Genomic DNA, 21,127 nt, shown 5'->3' on the forward strand with positions numbered 1-21,127 from the left:
TTAATTTACTATTTTATGCATGACACTTACCTGGCAGGTATATATATAGCTTATCCTCTTGACGCACTGGCAGAATTTCAAAACTCGCGGCAACCGCTAGTACACTGGTAGTTCAGGTGATGGCCACCCCCCCGCTCCCGTGGCGCTGGTACTTGGAACTATTCCCGTTTTCCTCAGATTTTTCTCTGCAGCCGAACCGGCAACATCGTTGTTGGTTCTCTGTTAGAATTTCCTGCTCGTTATCTGACTTTTGGATATTGGTATCGTATTCACGAAGTTAGAGTGGCAATCGCATTTTGTTTGGACCTTGTTTAGTATGTCTGATTCAGGAAGTATGTTTAGAGTTTGTGTGAAAGAAGGGGTGTAAGGTGAGACTGCCGAAATCATCGGTAGATCCACATACTATTTGTAAGAAGTGTCGGGAGTTTGTATGTACGTGGGACAATAGGTGCAATGAATGTCAGTGTCTGAATGAGAAAGAGTGGAAGGCTCTTATGAAGTATGTGGAGAGATTAGAAAAAGATCGGGTTAGAAGATCTGTATCTAGGAGTGAAAGATCGGGATCTTCGAGTAAACCTTTGGATGAATCTTTGCATGTGTCTTCTCCAGCTCATTCACATGTAGATGTAGCACCTTCCCCCCATAGGTTTCTCCTGCTCCAGTTGCTGTATCTGAGGATACTACTGATCCACAAATAGTGAAAGTGTTCGCTGCCCTTGCGTCCATGGGAGAACCAAATTAAACGATTAACAGACAAAGTGGAAGTGTTTGGTGACAGTGTTGTGGAGGGGGCGCCTGATCGTCTCTCTCGTGCTCCTAGACCGAGACCTCTGTCAAGCTCCCAGACCCAAGGGAGAAGGCATGTCGACAGTCGAAGGGAGGCGAGAGGGGTTGACTTGCGATCAGTCGTCCCTTCAGGCAGTCCTGTTGATAAGTCCCAGGCTGCTGCAGTACGCCATAGAAAGGCGATACTGGAAGTGCCGTTATTCTTCGGATAGTTCAGCCTCGGAAGGAGTAGGCGGTTCGCGGAAGTATCGCATCCTCTCAAGAGGTCATACTTTCCGTCCTCTTCACAGGAGGAAAGGGCTTTTCGACCAAGAAGGGTGGAGTAGCCCTGAGATTTTTTCATCGGAGGATGAAGAAGAATGATCCCTATCAAAAGGAAGAGGATTTCACGTCAGTTGGAAGTTCGCTCGCCTCTTCGGGTTAGCCCGGTGCGTCCTCGATCTCCTCATCATCAGGAGTCTCGTAAGGAGCGGAAACGAAGGAGGTGCTGCGGGACATGCAGCAGAGATTGGCAGTGATTGTTTCAATCATGGGAGAAGCCCGAACAACCTTCGGTTAGACGTAAGGACTCGTCTCTCCCGGTTAAGTCCTCCAAGAGGACGCAGGACGTACAAGCGCGATCCAGGACGCAGTGCGTCCCTTAAGAAGGATGAAGTCAGGACGCAGGACGCAAGAGGAGAAGTGATGGACGCATGGTGGACGCATACGTTCAGGAGGACGCAGGACGCAGGCGGCAGCAAGTCAAAACATTGTCTCGACAAGGAAGAGAGGAGTTTTATAGGGAGTCAGTGCCGCATTCGCTTTTCTAAACAGGAGCTGCATAAGGACTCTGAATTGGAGAGTCAGCAGGATCTTGTTTTCAAGATATTTCTTCGCAGGAGGAAGAATTTGCGGAGAGTGCGGAAGAGGACAAGACGGAAGCTCCTTCTTCGGACTACAGGAGGCTAACAGAGTGCCTTCTTTCTTTGTTTGAAGGAGATTTTCAACCTTCAGGCCCGCCATCGCCTTTGTCGCAATTTTCGAAGACGAAGACAGCCAAGAAATCGTCGTTTTTGAAAATGACTTTGTCCATTTCGGCCAAGAAAAGCCCTTCAACGCGTAAATGAGTGGTTGAAGGAGAAGAAAGAGTCGGGGAAGACTTCTTTTGTATTTCCTCCGGCCAAGTTGGCTTCGAAGTCTGGTGTTTGGTATGCTACGGGGGAAAGTCTTGGCCTGGGAGTGCCTGCCTCCTCCCAGGGAGACTTTTCCAACATAGTGGATAGCTCCCGTAGACATGCTTTGCATTCAGCCAAAGTGTGGTGGACTTCGTCGGAGTTCGACCATTTACTCAAAGGTATCTTTAGGACCTTTGAGGTGTTTAATTTTCTTGACTGGTCGTTGGGGGCCCTGGCTCGAACTTCGGAGATGGAAGAGGTCGTCAGTATCCGAGTTGTCGAGAAGTATTATGTCCTGTATGGATAAAGCCTTGAGAGATGGAGCTAATGAATTGGCTTCAATTTTTACAGCAGGCGTCGTTGAAGAAAAGACATCTCTTATGCTCGTTCGCTGCTAAGGAGTGTCGAACGCGCAAAAGTCGGAGTTGATGTTCTCTCCTCTGTCAGGACAGCTCTTCCCGCAAGAGATCATTAAGGACATATCTCTCTCCCTCACTCAGAAGGCGACTCAAGATCTTCTTACGTCATCGGTAAGGAAGTATTTACCTTCTAAGGTCATGATAAGACTACGAAGGATACGAAGACAGCACAGCAGCCCTTTCGGGGTAGGACTTTCGCTCGACCAGCATTTAGAGGGAAAAGAGTTCCAACCAAAAGAGGGGCCAAAACTTCAACCAAACAATGAGTCAGAAGTCCTCCAGACTTGTGTGGGGGCCAGACTTTTAGACTTCTGGAAGTCTGGCAAAGCAAAGGAGCGGATCCTTTGGTCCGTAAAGGTGCGAAGGAAGGGTACAAGATTCCCTTTCTCAAGAAACCACCTCTCGCTACAGCTCCGAGAGCCCTAGGGGCTCATTACATCGATTTAGAGAAGAGAGAGGCTCTTTGGCATCAGGTCGTCACCATGATAGAAAAGGGGGCAATAGAACCGGTTCTGGATCACGAATCCCCCACCCCAGGTTTTACAACCGTCTGTTTCTAGTACCGAAATCATCAGGAAGTTGGAGGCCGGTACTGGACGTAAGCCAGCTAAACTTGTTCGTAGAAAAGACCAAGTTTACGATGGAGACGAACGATTCAGTACTGGCAGCGGTACGACCAGGGGACTGGATGGTAACACTGGACTTCAGGATGCGTACTTCCATATTCCAATTCATCAATGGTCCAGGAAATATTTGAGATTCGTGATCCAGGGAAGGATTTATCAATTCAAAGCCCTGTGTTTCGGGCTGTGCACGGACGCCTCAAATTTTTACAAGAATGATGTCGAATGTGGCGAAGTGGCTTTCATTTGGCAGGAGTCAGAGTCTCTCTACCTCGACGATTGGCTCTAAGAGCACAATCAAAACGCAATGTCTGGAGGACACGACTAACATTGGAATTAACTCAGCAACTGGTCTGATGTGAACCTGGAAAAGTCACGATTGATCCCCTCTCAGGGAAACTAGTTTATTGGGGATTCTGATATCCTCAGTGACTTTTCGGGCTTTTCCGTCACCCGAAAAGGCAGACCATGTGTATACGGAAAGTGCAAGAATTCAATAAGAAAGACAATGCTCAGCGAGAGAGTGAGAGCCCTGCTGGGACACTCTCTTCGTTAGAGCGGTTCATTTCACTAGGGGGACTTCACAATGAGGCCCTTACAGTTCTTTCTGACGAAGTCTGGCCAAGAAGATCGCAACCAGATTCCTTCCGGTTTCCCAATTCCTTCGAAGGATAAGGAGGAACTCAAAAGTGGTGGCTAGTCCGGAGAGGTTTGTCAGAGGTACGTCACTCCAGCAGAGGAACCCAACGCCGATATTATTTTCCGACGCGTCAGACGCAGGCTGGGAGCGACGCTGGGGGCCCTCGGGTTAGAGTCAGGCCTTTGGAGCGAAGAAAAGAAAAAGGCATGGCACATAAACAGGAAGGAACTGATGGCGATCTTCTTGGCTATGTGAAGCGTTTCAGACCGGTGGATCAGCGGCAAAGTGGTGGGCAGATCACGCGGACAATACCACAGCTCTGGCATATATACGGAAACAAGGAGGACCCCCACTCGTTGCCCTTTGCAACCTGGCGAAGGAGATTCTTCTTTGGTCGCAGAGAGAAAACGTCACCCTGCTCACCAGGTTCATTCAGGGAGAGAAGAACGTCAGGGGCGGATCTGTTGAGCAGGACGGACAACGTGCTTTCCACGAGTGGATGTTGCATCTTCAAGTATGCCGAGACTGTGGAAGCTCTGGGCACTCCAGTAGTGGATCTTTCGCTACCGCAGCGACGAAGAGGTTACCGAACTATTGTTCTCCATCCCGGACCCTCTTGCAGTCGCAGTCGATGCCTTCCTACTAAGATTTGAAACGGGTCTAGATGCGTACGCTTTTCCCCGTTCAAGGAATTTTAGGAAAGTAATGAAAAAAATTCAGGGAAAGTCGAAGGAACAAGGCTGACCCTGAGCCCCATACTGGCGCCCAAACGTGGTTCACGAGGTACTGGAATGACAGAGGATTCTCCGAGAAGTCTACCCACGAGAGTAGATCTTCTCCAAACAAACCCACTTCGACAGGTTCCACAGAACACCCTCGCTCTGGGTATCTGACTGCGTTCAGACTATTCGAAAGACTTGTCAGAGCGAGGGGGTTTTCTAGAGAAGCAGCGAAGGCAGTTGCAAAGAGCACGAAGGCCAATCGACTATCAAAGCGTACCATTCGAAGTGGGAGAACTTCCGTTAAATGGTGTAAGAATCGGAAGATTTCTTCATCCAGTACTCTGTGACACAGATTGCAGATTTCCTGCTATACCTGAAGAAAAGAACTAGGTTTGGCTAATCAGACGATTAGAGGCTATAAGTGTATGTTGTCTGCAGTGTTTAGACACAGAGGTTTAAACCTGTCCAATGACGCAGATCTTAGAGATCTCCTCAGATCGTTTGATACAAAAGAAGGATCGACGGTGCAGAACCCCTTCTTGGAATTTGGATGTCGTTCTCAATTCTTGAGACGGATAAGTTCGAACCTAGGGCAGTGCGCCTTTTTTTTTGGGGCGAGAGCTAACGAAGAAAAACTATCTCTTAGTAGCCTTAGCTACAGCTAAAAGGATTAGCGAGCTGCAAAGCTATTTGACAAGCAAATAGGATGGAAGAACAACAAAGCAGTTTGTTCTTTCAACAGGGAGTTCTTAGCAAAGAATGAGAATCCTTCGCATCCATGCAAGATCATTTGAGATTGAAGGACTGGCTGATCTGGTAGGTCAGAACAAGAAAGAAAGGGTTCTTTGCCCAGTAAGAGCCTTACGGTTTTTAACGTAGAAAAGAACAAGAAGCATTAGGGGAACTTCATGTTCTCTGTGGTGCTCGTTAAAGATCCCTACTAGACCTAGTCTAAAAACGCAATGGCTTTCTTGTAAGAGAAGTCATTAAAGATGCTCATTTGCTTTGTCAGGAGGAATGCTTCCGGTAAATTAAAGTTTAAAGCTCATGAGGGTGAGAGCAGTAGCTACGTCCTTAGCATTCAGGAAAAAATTTAGCCCTCAAGGACATTATAGATTCAACGTATTGGAGGACAAACTCTGTGTTTGCCTCTCATTACCTTAGAGACGTGAAGACAAACTTTTGATAATTGTCAAACGTTAGGCCCGTATGTATCCTCAGGTACATACTGGGCAAAAGGAGTTTCCACCCATAACCTAATAACAGGCTTTTAGTTTTTATATTAATTAGGTTATAGATGTTTTTATGGTTGTCTGAGAAGGTTAAGACCAGCTCAGTCTGTTGGTTAGTGTTATTTTATGTGTGTGTGGTTCAGGTGACTAACTTTCCTACGCATGAATGCCGTTGGTAAATGAGGCTAGGGTTTCTCTGTCAACAAATTGGTCACGTCCAGTTGTCAGCCCTTATTGTTAGCTTTCTCAAACAAACAGGTCACGTCCTAGTTGAGAGCTACTAAGGTTTAGCAGGCTAAGAGGCAGGACCTCGAAGTCAGCTACCTTAAGCAGGTAAGGAACATAATACATAGTTCTAAAAATTTAAGTTAATTTTGAATTATGACGATGTTGCTGTCTATGACCCACCTCCCAAAATGTGTCAATCAGCTATATATATACCTTGCCAGGTAAGTGTCATGCATAAAATGGTATTGTTAATGATACAATAAGTTTTTATGCATACTTACCTGGCAGGTATATATAATTAATTCCACCCTCCTCCCCTCAGGACAGGGTTCAGAGAAAATCTGAGGAAAACGGGAAGGAATAGTTCCAAAGTAAGCGCCCACGGGAGCGGGGTGGCCATCACTGAACTACCAGTGTACTAGCGGTATTGCCGCGAGTTTTGAAATTCTGCCAGTGCGTCAAGAGGATAAGCTATATATATACCTGCCAGGTAAGTATGCATAAAACTTTATTGTATCATAACAATACCATTTTCTTCTAAATGTAGATAAGTTAGCATAGGTGGAATACAGTATTCATTTGGAATTAAATTTATGTTTTTTTTAATCTGAAACGGATGAGTATTGAAAACGTTGCCGTATGTTTTAACTTGTTCGCTCAAAACCAAGAATTGAGTTGTACGTTTATTTACTGGTCATTAACATTTTTCAGACTGGAGGGACTTTCTGCCAATATCTTTCCATCACTTGACAGAAGCATTAGTCATGGACTTTGAAGCCATTACCAAGGATCTAAACTCGTCTATTCCACTATGTGGCTCTAAAGGCAATGAGAAACATCTTTCCATGGACCACGCTTGCCTGGAAGTTCTAAATACTGACCTGAACTCCGGTTTAGAATTTTGGGCACAGTCTACAGAATGCTATAAGGTAGGTAATATAACCTCTCATTTTTTGGTTTGTTAACAGAGTTTCAGATTTAGGGGTATTAGTTCTTTTAGGTGCACCTGAGTAACCATTGATGTGAGATAAAGTTAGTGAGTAAATCAGCCATTATGTTTGATATCTAAAGGAATTATGCAAGTCCAGATAATACCAATAATAATCTCTTATATAAATTGATTATGTCTGTATGCCTCCTTGTTAAACCCTTCTGGAAGTGTAGATGCAATACTGTATTAAGAATGAAAAATTTTCTTTTAATTTCCATCATTATTCAAGTGAGAGTTGATGAAAAGTTGTCTGTATGTCCACATTATCAGATTTAAATATCAATTTCACAGTTTTTGACTACATTCAGTTTTAATGTGTTTCAAGATGGTTCAGTGTTGTCGTCTATTTGTTTGTACTGGAAATTAATGATTTCATATATTTGTGGTGAGCTCTTAACTTTTATGGCAAGAATATTATGTTGTTTTTTATGTAAACCTTAAAAATATCAAAGTATTTTTCTGTAAAAGAAAAAAAGGAGAATATGAAAGAATTATGACATACTGTAGCTAGAAGGATAAATACAACTTTGGCAGGTCTCTTTTTACAATTCAGTACTTTTGATTCAATATATATTTTTTTTTCAACTTGTGTCTGCAGTGTCCACCATGGAAATATCTCCTAATTGAAGCCAATAGCTCTGCGAGTTTAGTTGTAAACTCGACATATGCTACAGATGTCTTTATACGAGCCATAAATGGTACTTACATTCACAAGTAAGTTCAGAATTTTAGTGAATAAACTCTTATTCCTAAGATGTAATTTTTTTCAGTCGTTCAAGTAGTTTAACCAGATTATTTGAGTGCATTACCAATCTCCCAAAGTCAGCATTGGAACTAGTTTATTAAGCATGAAGGTGTGAATTAAATTTCTTTGAAGGATTTTTCTAAATCTTGTTCATAATTTTGACAGTTTATTCCTTGTTGCATTTTCTGTGTTAGCAGAATGTTACTGTATTACGTGTAATCAAATTCAGCTCGTTACAGCAACTTTGCCATCTGTTCATTGCTTTGGGTTTCAGATTTGATAGATTTTAATTTTTGATAGCTTAGCCGCTGTTCGTCCTCAAAAGAGATACACTCTGTTGGTCCCCCAGGGCTCCATAAGACAGACCACCCAATTATACAAAGAATTCTCTTATAGTTGGTCTCGGCCAGAATAGTGCTCGTTGGCACATTGATAGAATATAAAGGACTCAGGACAGGAGTGCTTTTTCTCCTCTCCTACAATAACTACCTAGACTCTACGTCTCACTCGCACAGATGTGGCAACAGCCTGTTTCAGCTAACTCCTTTACACTCTGGTCTGTCCAAGAGTTCACTAGTCTCAAGTTTGCGCTCCAGAAATCGTGTTCGACTATGTATTTTTCACCGTCATAACACAAGTCAAGCTAATTACTTATTTTTTTCATACAATCAACTTACCTGTCAGATATATACATAGCTAAGACTCCGTCGTCCCCGACAGAAATTGCTAATTTCGCGCCACTCGCTACAGGTAGTCCAGGTGATCTACCGGCCTGCCCTGGGTGGCAGGACTAGGAACCAATCCCGTTTTCTAGTCATATATTTTCTGTCGCCGGTGGTATCAACATCGTTGCTGCCACCTCTTGACTGGAATTCGCTTTTCTAAGCAATTGATCATCTTTTTGTGGACTTTTGGTGAAGTACCTGGATCGTTGTTTTGGCATTCGCTACTGTGGACTGGATTTGGACTTGCTTTTTTATTTTTTTCTTCAGAATGTCTGATTCAAGTGTTTGTGTGAGAATGTGTGTGAATGTAGGCTGCAAGGTGAGGATACCGAAAGCTTCGGTTGATCCTCACACTGTATGTCGCAAATGTAGGGTTTTGATTGTTCTATTTCTAACACCTGTCATGAGTGTGAAAGGTTGAATGTTGAGGAATGGAAGGACTCTAACTTCTTACTTGAAGAAGTTAGAAAGGGATAGAGTCAGAAGGGCTGCATCTAAGATGGCGGGTAGTTGTACAAGGCCTATTGAGCCTTTAGATAATTCTAACTCTTCTCTTAATTATGATTCTTGTATCAGGACCCTCACTGACTGTACATTCAGATTCAGCTTCGGAAATTGCTGACTGAAGGCTACGATTCTCAGGATGAAAGCCGAAAGGGCTACCATAAAAAGGTAAGGATGGTGAAAGTGACTTTAGTGAAGTGAGTGTCCCCAGTGTTGTGGAGGGGCGTCTGACCGTCTCTGCGACGCTGCCCAGCCTAGACCTCTTCCAAGCTCCCAAGCCCAGAGGAGAAGGAAAGTCGAAAGCCGTACGGAGGTTGTGGAGAATTCCCCCGGTCAGGCGTCCTTCAGCAGGTGCTGTGTATAGACAGCCTGCTCAGACCGCTATCGAAAAAGCGTCCTCAGAGAGTGCTTCTCTTCGTCCGCTTCTCCCCTCTCTAAACGAGGGTGGAGGATTCGGACTTGTCCAGGCCCCTGAAAAGGCACTGGAGAGATCCTGGTTTGGATTCAAGCCCGAACGCTTTTCGGAAGAAGAACCTCCTTCTATCAAGAAGGCGAAGAGGGTTTCGCCGTTCCATGATGGGGGCAACACGCCTTCGAGGTCTACCTCTCCCGTTCAGAAGACGCAGGAGAAGCGTCCAAAAGGATCATTTTGGCGGTACAGGAACAGCTTTCCGCCCTAGTAGGAGTCCTTTCGAAGGTCCTCCTCGTAAGAAAGACGTCAGACTGCCGGTCAAAGAAGACTCGTCTTCCTTCTCCCACCAGGAGTGAGGCTCCTGCGAAACGTGAGTCTTTTGAGATCTCAGATAGAGACTCGTGGGAAGATATGGATCCGCCAGACAAGCGCGTAGCAACAGCCAAGCGCGAGGCGTCCTACAGATGGGATACGTCTGCCAGATCATTAGCTTCAGCCGAGCGCGGAGTAACAAACAGGCGTGAGCATTCTTCCAAGCGTGAGGCTCAGAAGAACATCTGTCACAAGGATGGGACTTCAGGAAGACGCGAGTCTTCACAAGGCACGAGGTGTCAATAATAAGGCGCGAGACGGTTCAGAGGCGCGAGGCACCAGTCAGGCGCGAGGCGCCAGCCAAGCGCGAAGAGTCAGTCAGGCGCGAGACGCCAACCAAGCGCGAGGATCTTGCCAGGCGCGAGGCGCCAGCCAAGCGCGAGGAATCAGCCAGGCGCGAGACGCCAGCCAAGCGCGAGGCGCCAGACAAGCGCGAGGCGCCAGCCAGGCGCGAGGCGCCAGCCAAGTACGAAGAGCCAGTCAAGCATAGGAGCTCTTTACACTCTCTTAGCCCCTCTCCTATTAGGAGTTTTGTCCCCAGTAGAGAGAATGGTTGGACAGAAGACCAGGAACGAGAAGTGGTCTCTCCTGCTGATCCGATTATGGAAGAGGAATCAGAGGACGAGTCCTCACAGTAAGGAAGGACTGTCGAACTACAAAGTCTTGACAGCTCTCCTTCTCCAGGAATACGGAGACGCATTGATCCCTGCCGCTCCTCCTTCGCCTCGTTCTCTGTTTTCATGCTCGAAGACTCCGAAATCGTCGGCTTTCGTGAAGATGAGACCGACGATTTCTATGAAGAGCTCTGCAATCGCTGGATGACTGGATTGCTTACTAAGAAGGCAGCTTGTAAGGACAGTCTTTTGCATGCCTCCCCCTAGACTGACCGCAAGAGAGGGATTTGGTACCAGACTGGGGAGAATATGGTCTCACTCTCCCTTCTTCAGCTGAAGCTGACTTTTCCAGTCTGGTAGAAAACGCATCCAGGAGACATAGCCTTCACACGGCTAAGATTACTTGGGCCTTTCAGAGTTGGATCATCTCCTCAAGGGACTTTTTTCACATTCTAGAAGTCTTTAACTTCCTAGATTGGTCCCTTGGGGTGATGTCCAAGAAGGCTCATGCCCCTGAAGGGCTAGAACCTGGATGTTTCTTCCTTCCCGAAGCAAGTTCTGGTCATGTATTGACAAGGCGGTTGCAAGACGGCTCAGGGGAAGTTTCTTCCTTGTTTGGAGCAGGTCTCTTGAAGAAGAGATCTGTGTTTAGCGCTTTCTTGACGAAAGCAGTATACACTCACAAAGAGCAGCTTTGTTATTCGCCCCTAGGTCTGATTTTCTGTTCCCGTCACAGTTGGTGAAGGATATTTCACGATCACTGACGGAGAAAGCGACTCAAGATCTTCTCCTGCAATCGTCCAGGAAGAAGAGACCAGTATGATGGGAGAAAAGAAAGTGACGTCTACGCCTGTTCGGCCTTTCGAGGCGGCCCTCCAACTAGAGTTAATCCGCTAAAAGGAAAACGACCGAGAAGAGAGGTCGAGCCGCGTTCCGCCCCTTTAAAAGGGAAAGTGAAGTGGCGCTCCTCCAAACACCAGTAGGTGCCAGGCTCCGGGGATTTGCGGAAGCCTGGACTCGCATCGACACAGATCCTTGGTCGATGTCGGTTCTTCAGAAGGGATATCTCATTCCTTTCCTGGGAGCAATCCTCCCCTGACGTCACTCCGAGGGAAAAAAAAAAAAAAAATTTTTTTTTTGTCCCCCCCCACCCCGCCCCAATTACAAGGACCCTGTGTTGAAAGATACTCTTCAACAAATGGTGGATCAGATGTGGGACAAGAGAGCTATAGAACTTGTGCTGGATCGAAGCTCCCCGGTGGGTTTTACAATCGTCTTTTCTTGGTTGCGAAAGCCTCGGGGGGATGGAGACCAGTTCTGGACGTCAGCGCTCTGAACAAGTTTGTTCAAAAACAGAAGTTCTCCATGGAAACCTCTGCTTCAGTCCTGGCGGCTCTTCGCCAAGGGATTGGATGGTGTCTCTGGATCTCCAGGACGCATATTTTCACGTCCCGATCCATCCTTCGTCGAAGAAGTACCTCCGTTTCATGACGGGGGGAAGGATCTTCCAATTCAGAGCCTTGTGCTTCGGCCTGTCGACGGCGCCTCAGGTTTTCACGAACCTTTTGAAAATGTGGCGAGATGGCTTCATCTGAAAGGAATCAGTATATCTCTTTATCTAGACGACTGGCTTATCAGAGCAAAGTCAGAGGAACAGTGTTTGGAGGACCTGAATGTGACACTAAACCTTTTAAAGACTTTAGGATTACTCGTGAACCTCGAGAAGTCCCAACTGATCCCCAGCCAGAACTTGGTCTATCTGGGATTCGGATGGATTCTCGGGGTTTTCGAGTATTTCCTTCTCAAGAGAGAATAGCGAGAGGTTTAGAAAAAGTCTCTCTCTTCCTAAGGAAGGACGACTTCGGCGAGGGAATGGTTGAGCCTGTTAGGGACCCTTTCCTCGCTCGACAGTCTTTCACCTAGGAAGACTTCATCTCCGTCCTCTTCAGTTCTTCCTCAGAAGTTCGTGGAACATGAAGACAGGACTACTCTCGGACCGTTTTTCCATTCCATCCAGATCTGATAAAACGTCATCTAGAATGGTGGTTACTCCCCCTGAGGGTAAAACAAAGGTACTTCCCTGGAAATGCAGAGCCCAAAACCTTGTATTGTTTTCCGACGCGTCGGAAAAAGGTTGGGGAGCAACTTTGGGAAAGAGAGAAGTGTCAGGCACTTGGAATGCTATTCAAGTGTCCTGGCACATAAACTGCAAAGAACTGCTAGCTGTACACCTAGCTCTAAAGAGCTTCGAACCGTTAGTTTGCAACAAAATAGTTCAAGTAAATGCGGACAATACAACCGCTCTGGCATACATTCGGAAGCAAGAGGTACTCACTCGTATGCCCTTTACGAACTCACGAGAGAACTTCTGTTGTGGACATCCCAGAGGAACATCTCTCTCTTGACGAGGTTCGTGCAGGGAGTAAGGAACGTACGAGCGGACAGGCTGAGCAGGAGGAACCAGGTCCTTCATACCGAGTGGACCCTCCACTCAGAAGTTTGCCTCAAGCTCTGGTCTCTTTGGGGAACTCCTCATGTAGACCTCTTTGCCACGTTCCTCTCGAGGAGACTGGAAGTCTTCTGTTCAGTGGTAGAAGATCCCAGAGCTCTAGCAGTAGACGCCTTCCTACTAGATTGGTCTCAGGTAGACGTTTACGCATTTCCCCCATTCAAAGATTCTGGGGCAAGTACTCAGGAAGTTTGTGACTTCAAAGGGGACAAGAATGACCCTGATAGCCCCCTTTTGGCCAGCTCAAGAATGGTTTCCAGAGGTACTGGAGTGGATAGTAGACTTTCCCAGATCCCTTCCACAAAGGAGAGATCTTCTCAGACAACCACACTTCGAGAGGTTTCATCAAAACCTCCCCGCTCTCGCTCTGACTGCCTTTCGACTATCGAAAGACTTGTCAGAGCGAGAGGCTTTTCTAGTAAAGCAGCAAGCTCGATCGCTAGAGCCCGGAGAACTTCCACTATCCGAGTTTATCAATCCAAGTGGGAAGTTTTAGAAGGTGGTGTAAGTCAAAGAATTGTCCTCCTCCAGTACCTCTGTAGCAGAAATAGCTGATTTTCTGTTATTTCTGAGGGAAGAGTCGCAGCTCTCCGTAGCCACGATAAAGGGCTATAGGAGTATGCTATCGGCCGTCTTTAGGAATAGAGGCCTAGATTTGGGAAACAGTAAGGATCTGCATGATCTGATTAGGTCATTTGAGACCAAGAAGTCTAGAATGACTTCTCCCCCTAACTGGAATCTAGACGTAGTACTGAAGTTCTTGACTTCAGAGAGATTTGAACCCATACATTTGGCCTCGTTTTCGTGGATATTTTTTTTTTAACAAGAAAATGTTTATTCCTTTTGTCACTGGCGACGGCAAGAAGGGTTAGCGAACTGCACGCCCTTAGTGACAAAGTCGGGTTCAATGTAGATTCAGCCATCTGTTCCTTCAAGGAATTATTCTTGGCGAAGAATGAAAATCCTTCGAACCCCTGGCCGAGAACTTCGAAATAACAGGATTATCGGGTCTCGTCGGCAGGGAACCGGAGAGGTCTCTTTGCCCGGTAAGGGCTTTAAAGTTTTACTTAAAGAAGAAGGAACAGTTGGGAGGTTCTAGACAAGGCCTGTGGTGCTCAGTGAAGGATCCAATCAAGACCTATGTCTAAGAATGCATTAGCCTTTTTTTGTCAGGAACGTAATTTATGGACGCTCATAAGGCTTGCACGGACGATTCTTTAAAACTTCTGAGAGTAAGAGCTCATGAAGTGAGAGCAGTGGCGACGTCTCTCTCTTTTCAGAGAAATATGGTCGCTGAAGAATATCTTGGAAGCGACATATTGGAGATGTAATTCTGTGTTTGCGGCTCACTATTTGAAGGACGTGCGTGTGACCTATGAAAAATGTTTTTCATTAGGTCCTTTTGTGTCTGCGGGCACAATCCTGGGTACAGGAGCTTACAACAATCCTTAAAATTTTTTTTTTACTACTCAAGTCTAATAGATATGTTCTAGACTTTCTGCTGACAACAAGTGCAGTTGCTGTGCACAGGCGGCCAGTCACCTTCAGTTTAGTAAGGAACTCTTGTGATATCTTATATTAGATAAAAAAAAAAATTTTTTCGAATTATTGTGTGCTGTGCTTTTGTGGTTGAGTTACGGTTGTTGCGAAGAGTTGGGGATAACTCTGAGCAATTTTTAATACTAACATGGTGGTTAGGATCAGGTGGTCGGGATTGGTTGTATGCTCCTTAATAAGGTGTGTTGTCATGTAAGTGGATCAGCACCCATTGACAAAGTCCTTTCAGGCTCTGCCGAGTAAGTGGATAAGACCCCTTCGGCAGACCCACAAGAATTCTTGGCCATAGATCACATATCTCGCTAAAGTTTGCTTGAGGTGATGCAGACTACGGGGAAAACACCCACGAAGTCTACCACCTATCAGGTAGGAACCAAGGTTTTTATTTTATACCTACAACAGTTGTTGTTTACCTGTCTATTCTAGTAGTAGCTGTCTCTTACTCCACCGAAGGGTGCCAATCAGCTATGTATATATCTGACAGGTTAAGTTGATTGTATGAAAATGATATTGTTATAATACAATAAAGTTTCATACATACTTACCTGGCAGATATATACGATTAGGGCCCACCCAGCCTCCCCGCAAGGAGACAGGTGGAAGAGAAAATATATGACTAGAAAACGGGATTGGTTCCTAGTCCTGCCACCCAGGGCAGGCCGGTAGATCACCTGACCTACCTGTAGCGAGTGGCGCGAAATTTGAATTTCTGTCGGGGACTTACGGAGTCTTAGCTATGTATATATCTGCCAGGTAAGTATGTATGAAACTTTATTGTATTATAACAATATCATGTTCATGAAACTTACCTGTCAGATATATATATAGCTGTATTTTCTGAAGTCCGACAGAATTTAAAAAACTTCCGACACACGCAGTGGTCGGCCAGGTGGTTAGTACCCATTCCCCGCCGCTGGAGGCGGGTATCAGGATCCATTCCCATTTTCTATTCATAATTTTTCTGTCGCCGGTGCTGAAAACACCTGTTTTCAGTACCTCCGTCTTAGGATTTTGGAAACTTCATTGCCGCTAAGTATCCTAATTGTCTTTGATTTATTTACTTTGGTATGTTTGTGGCTAGGCATACGCTATCTTAAATTGATTTGAATTTGATTCATTTTTGCATAAGATATCTGAATCTAGTTAGGCTAGTTTCAGAGGGGGTTGTCTGCAAAGATAGGGTGTGGCTACCGAAAGCTTCGGTAGATCCGCACTTGGTGGATGCATGAGGGGTATGGGTCTTGCTTCTTTGTTGAGATTTGTCATGTAAGGAGTGTGAGACTTTGTCTATTCCGTAAGAAGACGTATGATTCGTATGTACGCAATTAAATCAGTAAACATGTCTAATTCCGTAATGGAAAAAGTATGATTCGTATGTACGCAATTAATCAGTACAAAGTCAGGGTAGTGAACCTGCTAACCTTCCTGTAGACTTTATTTTGCCTAACCCTATAGTATGGCCTACGGGTTATGAATATGTCTGCGAGAGGTGATCGCTCTCCTTCATTGTTGTGAAGAGTGCTACTTCTGTTATTGTTACTCCTAACCCTGTAATGTTTGCCTTCGGGCCCTAAAACAGTGTCTGTAGAGGTTATTGCCCTTTTCTCTTATACTCTTTCGATTCGTAACTTAGAATCGAAAGTGCTTGCTTTAGAGAGCAATAGTGAAGTGGCTAAGTGCAGTGACAATGCCCCTTGTGTAGTGGAGGGTGCGTCAGATCGGCCTTATAACGCCTCTAGGTCTAGACCTCTGTCGGACTCCCAGGACCACAGGGAGAGGGCATGTCGAAAGCCGAAGGAGGGTTACGAGGAACCCCCACCGATCTGGCGTGCCTTCGGCAGTTCTGATGAAAATCCCCAGACTGCCAAAGTTCGTGCACGTGCACGAATCCTGAAGGATTGCTTCTCGTCCTCCGATGCGTCCTCCCCGCGCCAAGGGTTGGAGCTCTCGGAAGGACTCGCGCCCTCTAAGAAGCTTTAGAAGAGGACGCTTCACCGTCCTCTCTCTCGTCAGGTATGGGAACGTCAGATCCGCCCCATAACTCCTCTAGGCCTGGACCTCTGTCGGACTCCCAGGACCAGAGAGAGGGCATGTCGAAAGCCGAAGGAGGGTTACGGAGAACCCACATCGATCTGGCGTCCCTTCGGTAGGACCTGTTGACGTTTTCCCAGGCTGTGAAGATCGTGCACGTGCACGAATCTCGAAGGACTCGCGCCCTCTAAATAGAAGCTTTATAAGAAGAGGACGCTTCACGTCCCCTCACTCTCTCGTTAGCGTTTCAGTGAGAAGTAAGAAGGCGAACGTCGCTGATCACGTGTACGTCTTTCCACCGCAGAAATATGAAAAAGAAGGCAGTTTCTCTCGCTTGTTTTGACGCCTGTCAGGAGCGTGACGCTTTTCTGCACGCTTCTTTTGACGCTCGGCTTGAACGGGACGCTCGGATGGACGCCAGGCGCGCGCCCAGTGGACGCCGAGCGTCCTCGCCAGTGGACGCCGAGCGCGCGCCAGCGCACACCAGGTTTGTCTCCTGGCTGAACGTTTCTGTTGAACTCTTCAACTTCAAGCTCTTGTTTAAGATTTGAGCCTCAAGAATGTGAAGTAAGCAGTGCTTCGGAGGAAGCTTAAAGTGAACAGACAACTTCGTCTTCGAAACCCAGCAAGACCTCGGGTTTCGTGAATTCAAGAGGTCTCTGTCATATTATATTGCTTTTCGCAAAGGTGGATGGAGTTAAGGAAAGCTCAAGGGAAGATCTCGTTTTCTCGACCGCAGTCAAGACTTTGCGATAAGGCAGTTACGGGTTATGTAAAGGCTCGACGTCTCGGCGACGTTCAGTAGGATTCTTGCAAAGGCATTCATCAAAAGGACGCTCTTCAGAAAGCGCAAGACAGGACTTCCTTTGCCACCTTTGCCATACTGCCAATAAATTTTAAGCTTTAGTAGGCATTAGTTGTGATACGGGAGAGGAAGCTGGTTGGAGAGTTTCTTCCTCTTCCCAGGATAATTTTGCAAGCTTTTTAGCCCATCTGAAAGGGTTTTTCAGATGATAGATTTTGTTAGTTTCTAGTCGGGACTACACTGCCGAATTGAACATCGTCGTTCTACCTGCCGTAAGCCCTGTCTCCTTAACAGGATTCTTGCCCCTTTCTCGTTTGAGACGGAATCGGAAAAATAAAAATGCTCGACTTCCTGGATTACGTTTTGTCAATTCAGTGACTTTCCCCATTGACAATATACTATCGTTTTGTCAAGTAAGTGGGTATCCCCTCATTGACAAAATATCTCTTTGTCCCGTAAATGGGTTAGTTCTCATTGACAAACATCTCTTTAACTTGATATTGCGTAAGCGAATAAGCTCTTATTGACAAGATTCGGAAGAGCTCTCATTCGTCATTCGCAGACTCATACAAGAAATAGACTTGTAGACTACGTCAATGAACGCTTATGTCCAATAACATAAGAAGCTTGAGCTGTCTGCTTCGATTCTCTAAGTTTTGTTCATGAAACTTGCCTGTCAGATATGTATGTAGCTGTATTTCCGAATTCAGCTATATATATATGTCTGCCAGGTAAGTATGACAAACTTTATTGTGATATAACTAAAATATTTTTGGTTTTTGCCTTGCATTATTTTACTACTGGTTGGTTCAAGTCATACACGCTTGCTGTAGTTACCTCTTCGGAAGGCAACCGAGAGTCTATTGTCCTATTTATTTTAAGGACATTTAATCGTCACTCCCTGCAGCCTTCCAGGAGTTTCCGATTTATCTTTTACCGTTGTATGGTAGTGTTCTGACGACACAAACGCATCTATATATTTAGCGTTTTCTGTTTCGCTTAAATATACCAGCTTGAGAGTCTCTTTTTGCTCAAAAATAACGGACCTATTTTCTTCGTAGAAATAGGGTAGCTGGCAACCCAGAACATAAAGTTAAGAGACGACGTTCGTAAGCTGCTGGCTGCTGCTGTGTCTGACTGTCCAAGTTCCAACCGAGCCAGTAACAGATCGTGCGCTGTCATGCGAGGTAGGTTACGTCTCTCTCTCCTGCGGGATTGACTGACTAACCGTATCTCTGTGCTGGCGGTTACGTCTCTCCTTCGGGATTGACTGACTAACTGTATCTCTGTCCTACAATCACGGACTTTAGCCTAAGATTGAGGGGATTTCTTACGTGAATGAATAAACGTTGCATTCGTTTTGCCTTACTATGTTCAACAGAGTTATCTCTTAATCCTTTCGGTGCTCGTTACCGCACGGTATAGAACTACGAGTCTACCGCAACATTGCACTTTTATATGCTCTCCTGCTTAGGCAAAGCGCAGCCTTATAGGGAAGTAAGCATACTCGGGAGGGAAATGGATGAGCTTGCTGGGGACCATTTCCTTCCTGAAGAAGTTTGTTTCCCCGAATAGACTGCAATTCAGACCACAGGTTTTTCCTCCTACCGGGAAACTGAAATATTATTCAAGATCTAGGAATTATTCTGAAACATCTCTCAGTGCGTCATGATAGAAAGAAGGTGCGCCGGACATCTGGATAGTGTTTCAGATGTCCTGGATCTTAATCTGAAAGAAGTAAATGCAATTCGGTCGTCCCTCCAGTCCTCGAAACGAGTTTTTGGAACCAGTGGTCCACATCAACTCTGATATTCCACAGCTCTCTCATATCTTAAGAAGTATCTTCTCTCGGTCCCTGCTCCGAGTTTACGAGAAAGAGAGGCCTATTATAACAACAGCGTAGAATGTACGATCCTCTAGAGGTTCTTACAGGATTGCAAAAGTCCGTACGAATCGTCTCGATTGACGGCAGCAACTTTTGACTTCCGAGTGGAATCTTTCTTTAGAAGTAAGTTGAGAGTTGTGGAGACCTTAGGGACGCCCTTTCATTCTTCTCTTCGATATGTTGAGGACGAAGAGGCTTCTTCTTCTCTGCTCCCTTTTTCTCGATCCGTGGGATCGGTACCATTAAACGCCATCCTATGATATTAAACGGGGATGGATGTTTAGTCTCTTTTCCCCTTTTTCAATCGCTTAGGAAATGTAATGAGGATTTATGACGTCACAGGGAGCGACAATGACGCTGATCGCCCCATTTTGGCCTTCAGGATCCTGGATTCACAGAGGTCACATCCTTCCTAGTTCACTTTCCAAGGACCTTTTCGAGAGAGTCGGTCTACTCTAACTCGAAAAGGTACCTATAACCTCTCCGCTCTGAGTATGACAACGTTCAGACTATCGAGATGTTAACAGGAATAAGATTACCGTCTTCCATTTCCGTCTGAAGAATGGATAAGCTGGCAGTCACAACTATTAAAGAATACGCAAATATGTTGTTGACGGCTTTTGGGCTCAGAGATTTGAGTCTGTCAAACAACAAGGCCCTTCACGATCTTTGAGTTCTGTGGAATCTCGAAACTCGCTCACCATCTACTTTTTGTCTCACCTGTTTTCTCGGAGTCAGACACTCGTGCGAGATCAGGCGACATATAGTAGCCCTGAGTTTCTTGTTGACGAAGTCGGTTGCGTTTATACACCCCCGATGATCGTGTAACATGAGACCAGGTTGGACTGTCAGGCATTCTTCTTCGGGACTGAATCGCCTTTTTGCTCCTTGCTCCTTTCTCCTGGCACCAGAAGCTCGAGTCAGGAGTTGATTCGCTGACGACGTTGGGTTGCGTTGATACACCCCCCAAGGTTTGCTTAGATTGAATCGCCCAGGCAGTCCAGACACTCATCCTTCAGCGAAGAATAGTGTCTTATGGTCTTCAGGGTACAGCCTTGCTGTCCTTGATTCGTCTGACTGGTCAACTGGTCGGTCACCTGACTTTAGTACATGTGCATGTCCAGATCGAAGCTTTCAATATGGAACTTAGACGTAGTCTGAAGTTCTTGATGTCAAAGCATTCGAACCTCTCCTACCTGTTAACTTCTTGCATGTGATCAGGAAGGCCTTCTTCTAACCACCCTAGATACGACAAAGAGGGTTAGTGAGATTTTAAGCCATCGTCACAAGTTTTGGCTTTAGAGAACACAAGGCGGTGTGCTCTCTAAGCCTTTCGTTGTGGCCTAAGAATGGAAACCCGTTTTGTCCTTGGGCCAGGAGCTTGGAAGCAAGGAGGGCACAAGTTAGTGGGCAGGAGCCAGAGAGAGTCCTGTGCCCTGTCAGGTCTCTCAAGTTTTATCTACATAAAAACTCAAGAAAGTCGAAGTCATTCGGGCAATCTGCAGTGTTTCCGAAAAAGACCAGACTTGCCAATATTGAAGAACACCCTGGCTTTAGTGTTAAGGAGTTCTTTCAAAAATGCTCCTTCATTGTGTTTGCACAAAGATTTGAAATCTTTTTATCTGAATGCTCACGGAGGTGAGGGCGCGGCCTCGGAAGCATTTCAACAGAGCATGGCAACTCAGCAACATCCTGAGTACCATGTTTTAGCGAAGCAACTCTGTGTTCACTTCACACTCCCTGCGAGATGTAAGATGGCATATGAGATCTGCTGCTCGCTAGGGCCATACGTGTCTGCAAGACACAATCTTGGGGGCAAGAAGTACCACTCATCCTATCCTGTAGAAAAATGGTTAGGAAGAGCTCTTAATTTAGTTGTTGAGTCGCCGACAACGGCGACTTCTTAACTCTTAAGCCTTAGTTTAACACACCTTAACTTTGGCTAGGTTGGTCAGGTGGTGATATATATATTTATATATATATATTTATTTTACTTCTTAGCCCTCATGGTATGGTCAATATGGTCTAGTCACATTGTGGTCACGCCCCCGTTGACAGATCATCTGGAGTGCACCAGCTTTATAGGTCTCTACCTCGCTGGCAACTCTAGTAAAGCAGAAGCAGACTTGGGTGACAGTAATCACGAAGTCGGCTATGCTAACAGGTGGAACCA

General features: G+C 45.7%; 1 protein-coding gene across 1 annotated transcript in view; it reads left to right on the forward strand.

Annotated features, from left to right (window-relative positions):
* Positions 1–21,127, forward strand: part of LOC135215180 (heparan-alpha-glucosaminide N-acetyltransferase-like) — a 123,708-nt gene that overhangs the window by 11,293 nt on the left and 91,288 nt on the right. The window contains exons 2-3 of the mRNA XM_064249655.1: positions 6,516–6,733; positions 7,394–7,509. Coding sequence (XP_064105725.1) covers positions 6,516–6,733; positions 7,394–7,509 — 334 coding nt within the window. The remainder of the gene's footprint in view (positions 1–6,515; positions 6,734–7,393; positions 7,510–21,127) is intronic.

Source organism: Macrobrachium nipponense, chromosome 5 (assembly GCF_015104395.2).
Source record: "Macrobrachium nipponense isolate FS-2020 chromosome 5, ASM1510439v2, whole genome shotgun sequence".
Classification (NCBI taxonomy): Eukaryota; Metazoa; Arthropoda; class Malacostraca; order Decapoda; family Palaemonidae; genus Macrobrachium; species Macrobrachium nipponense.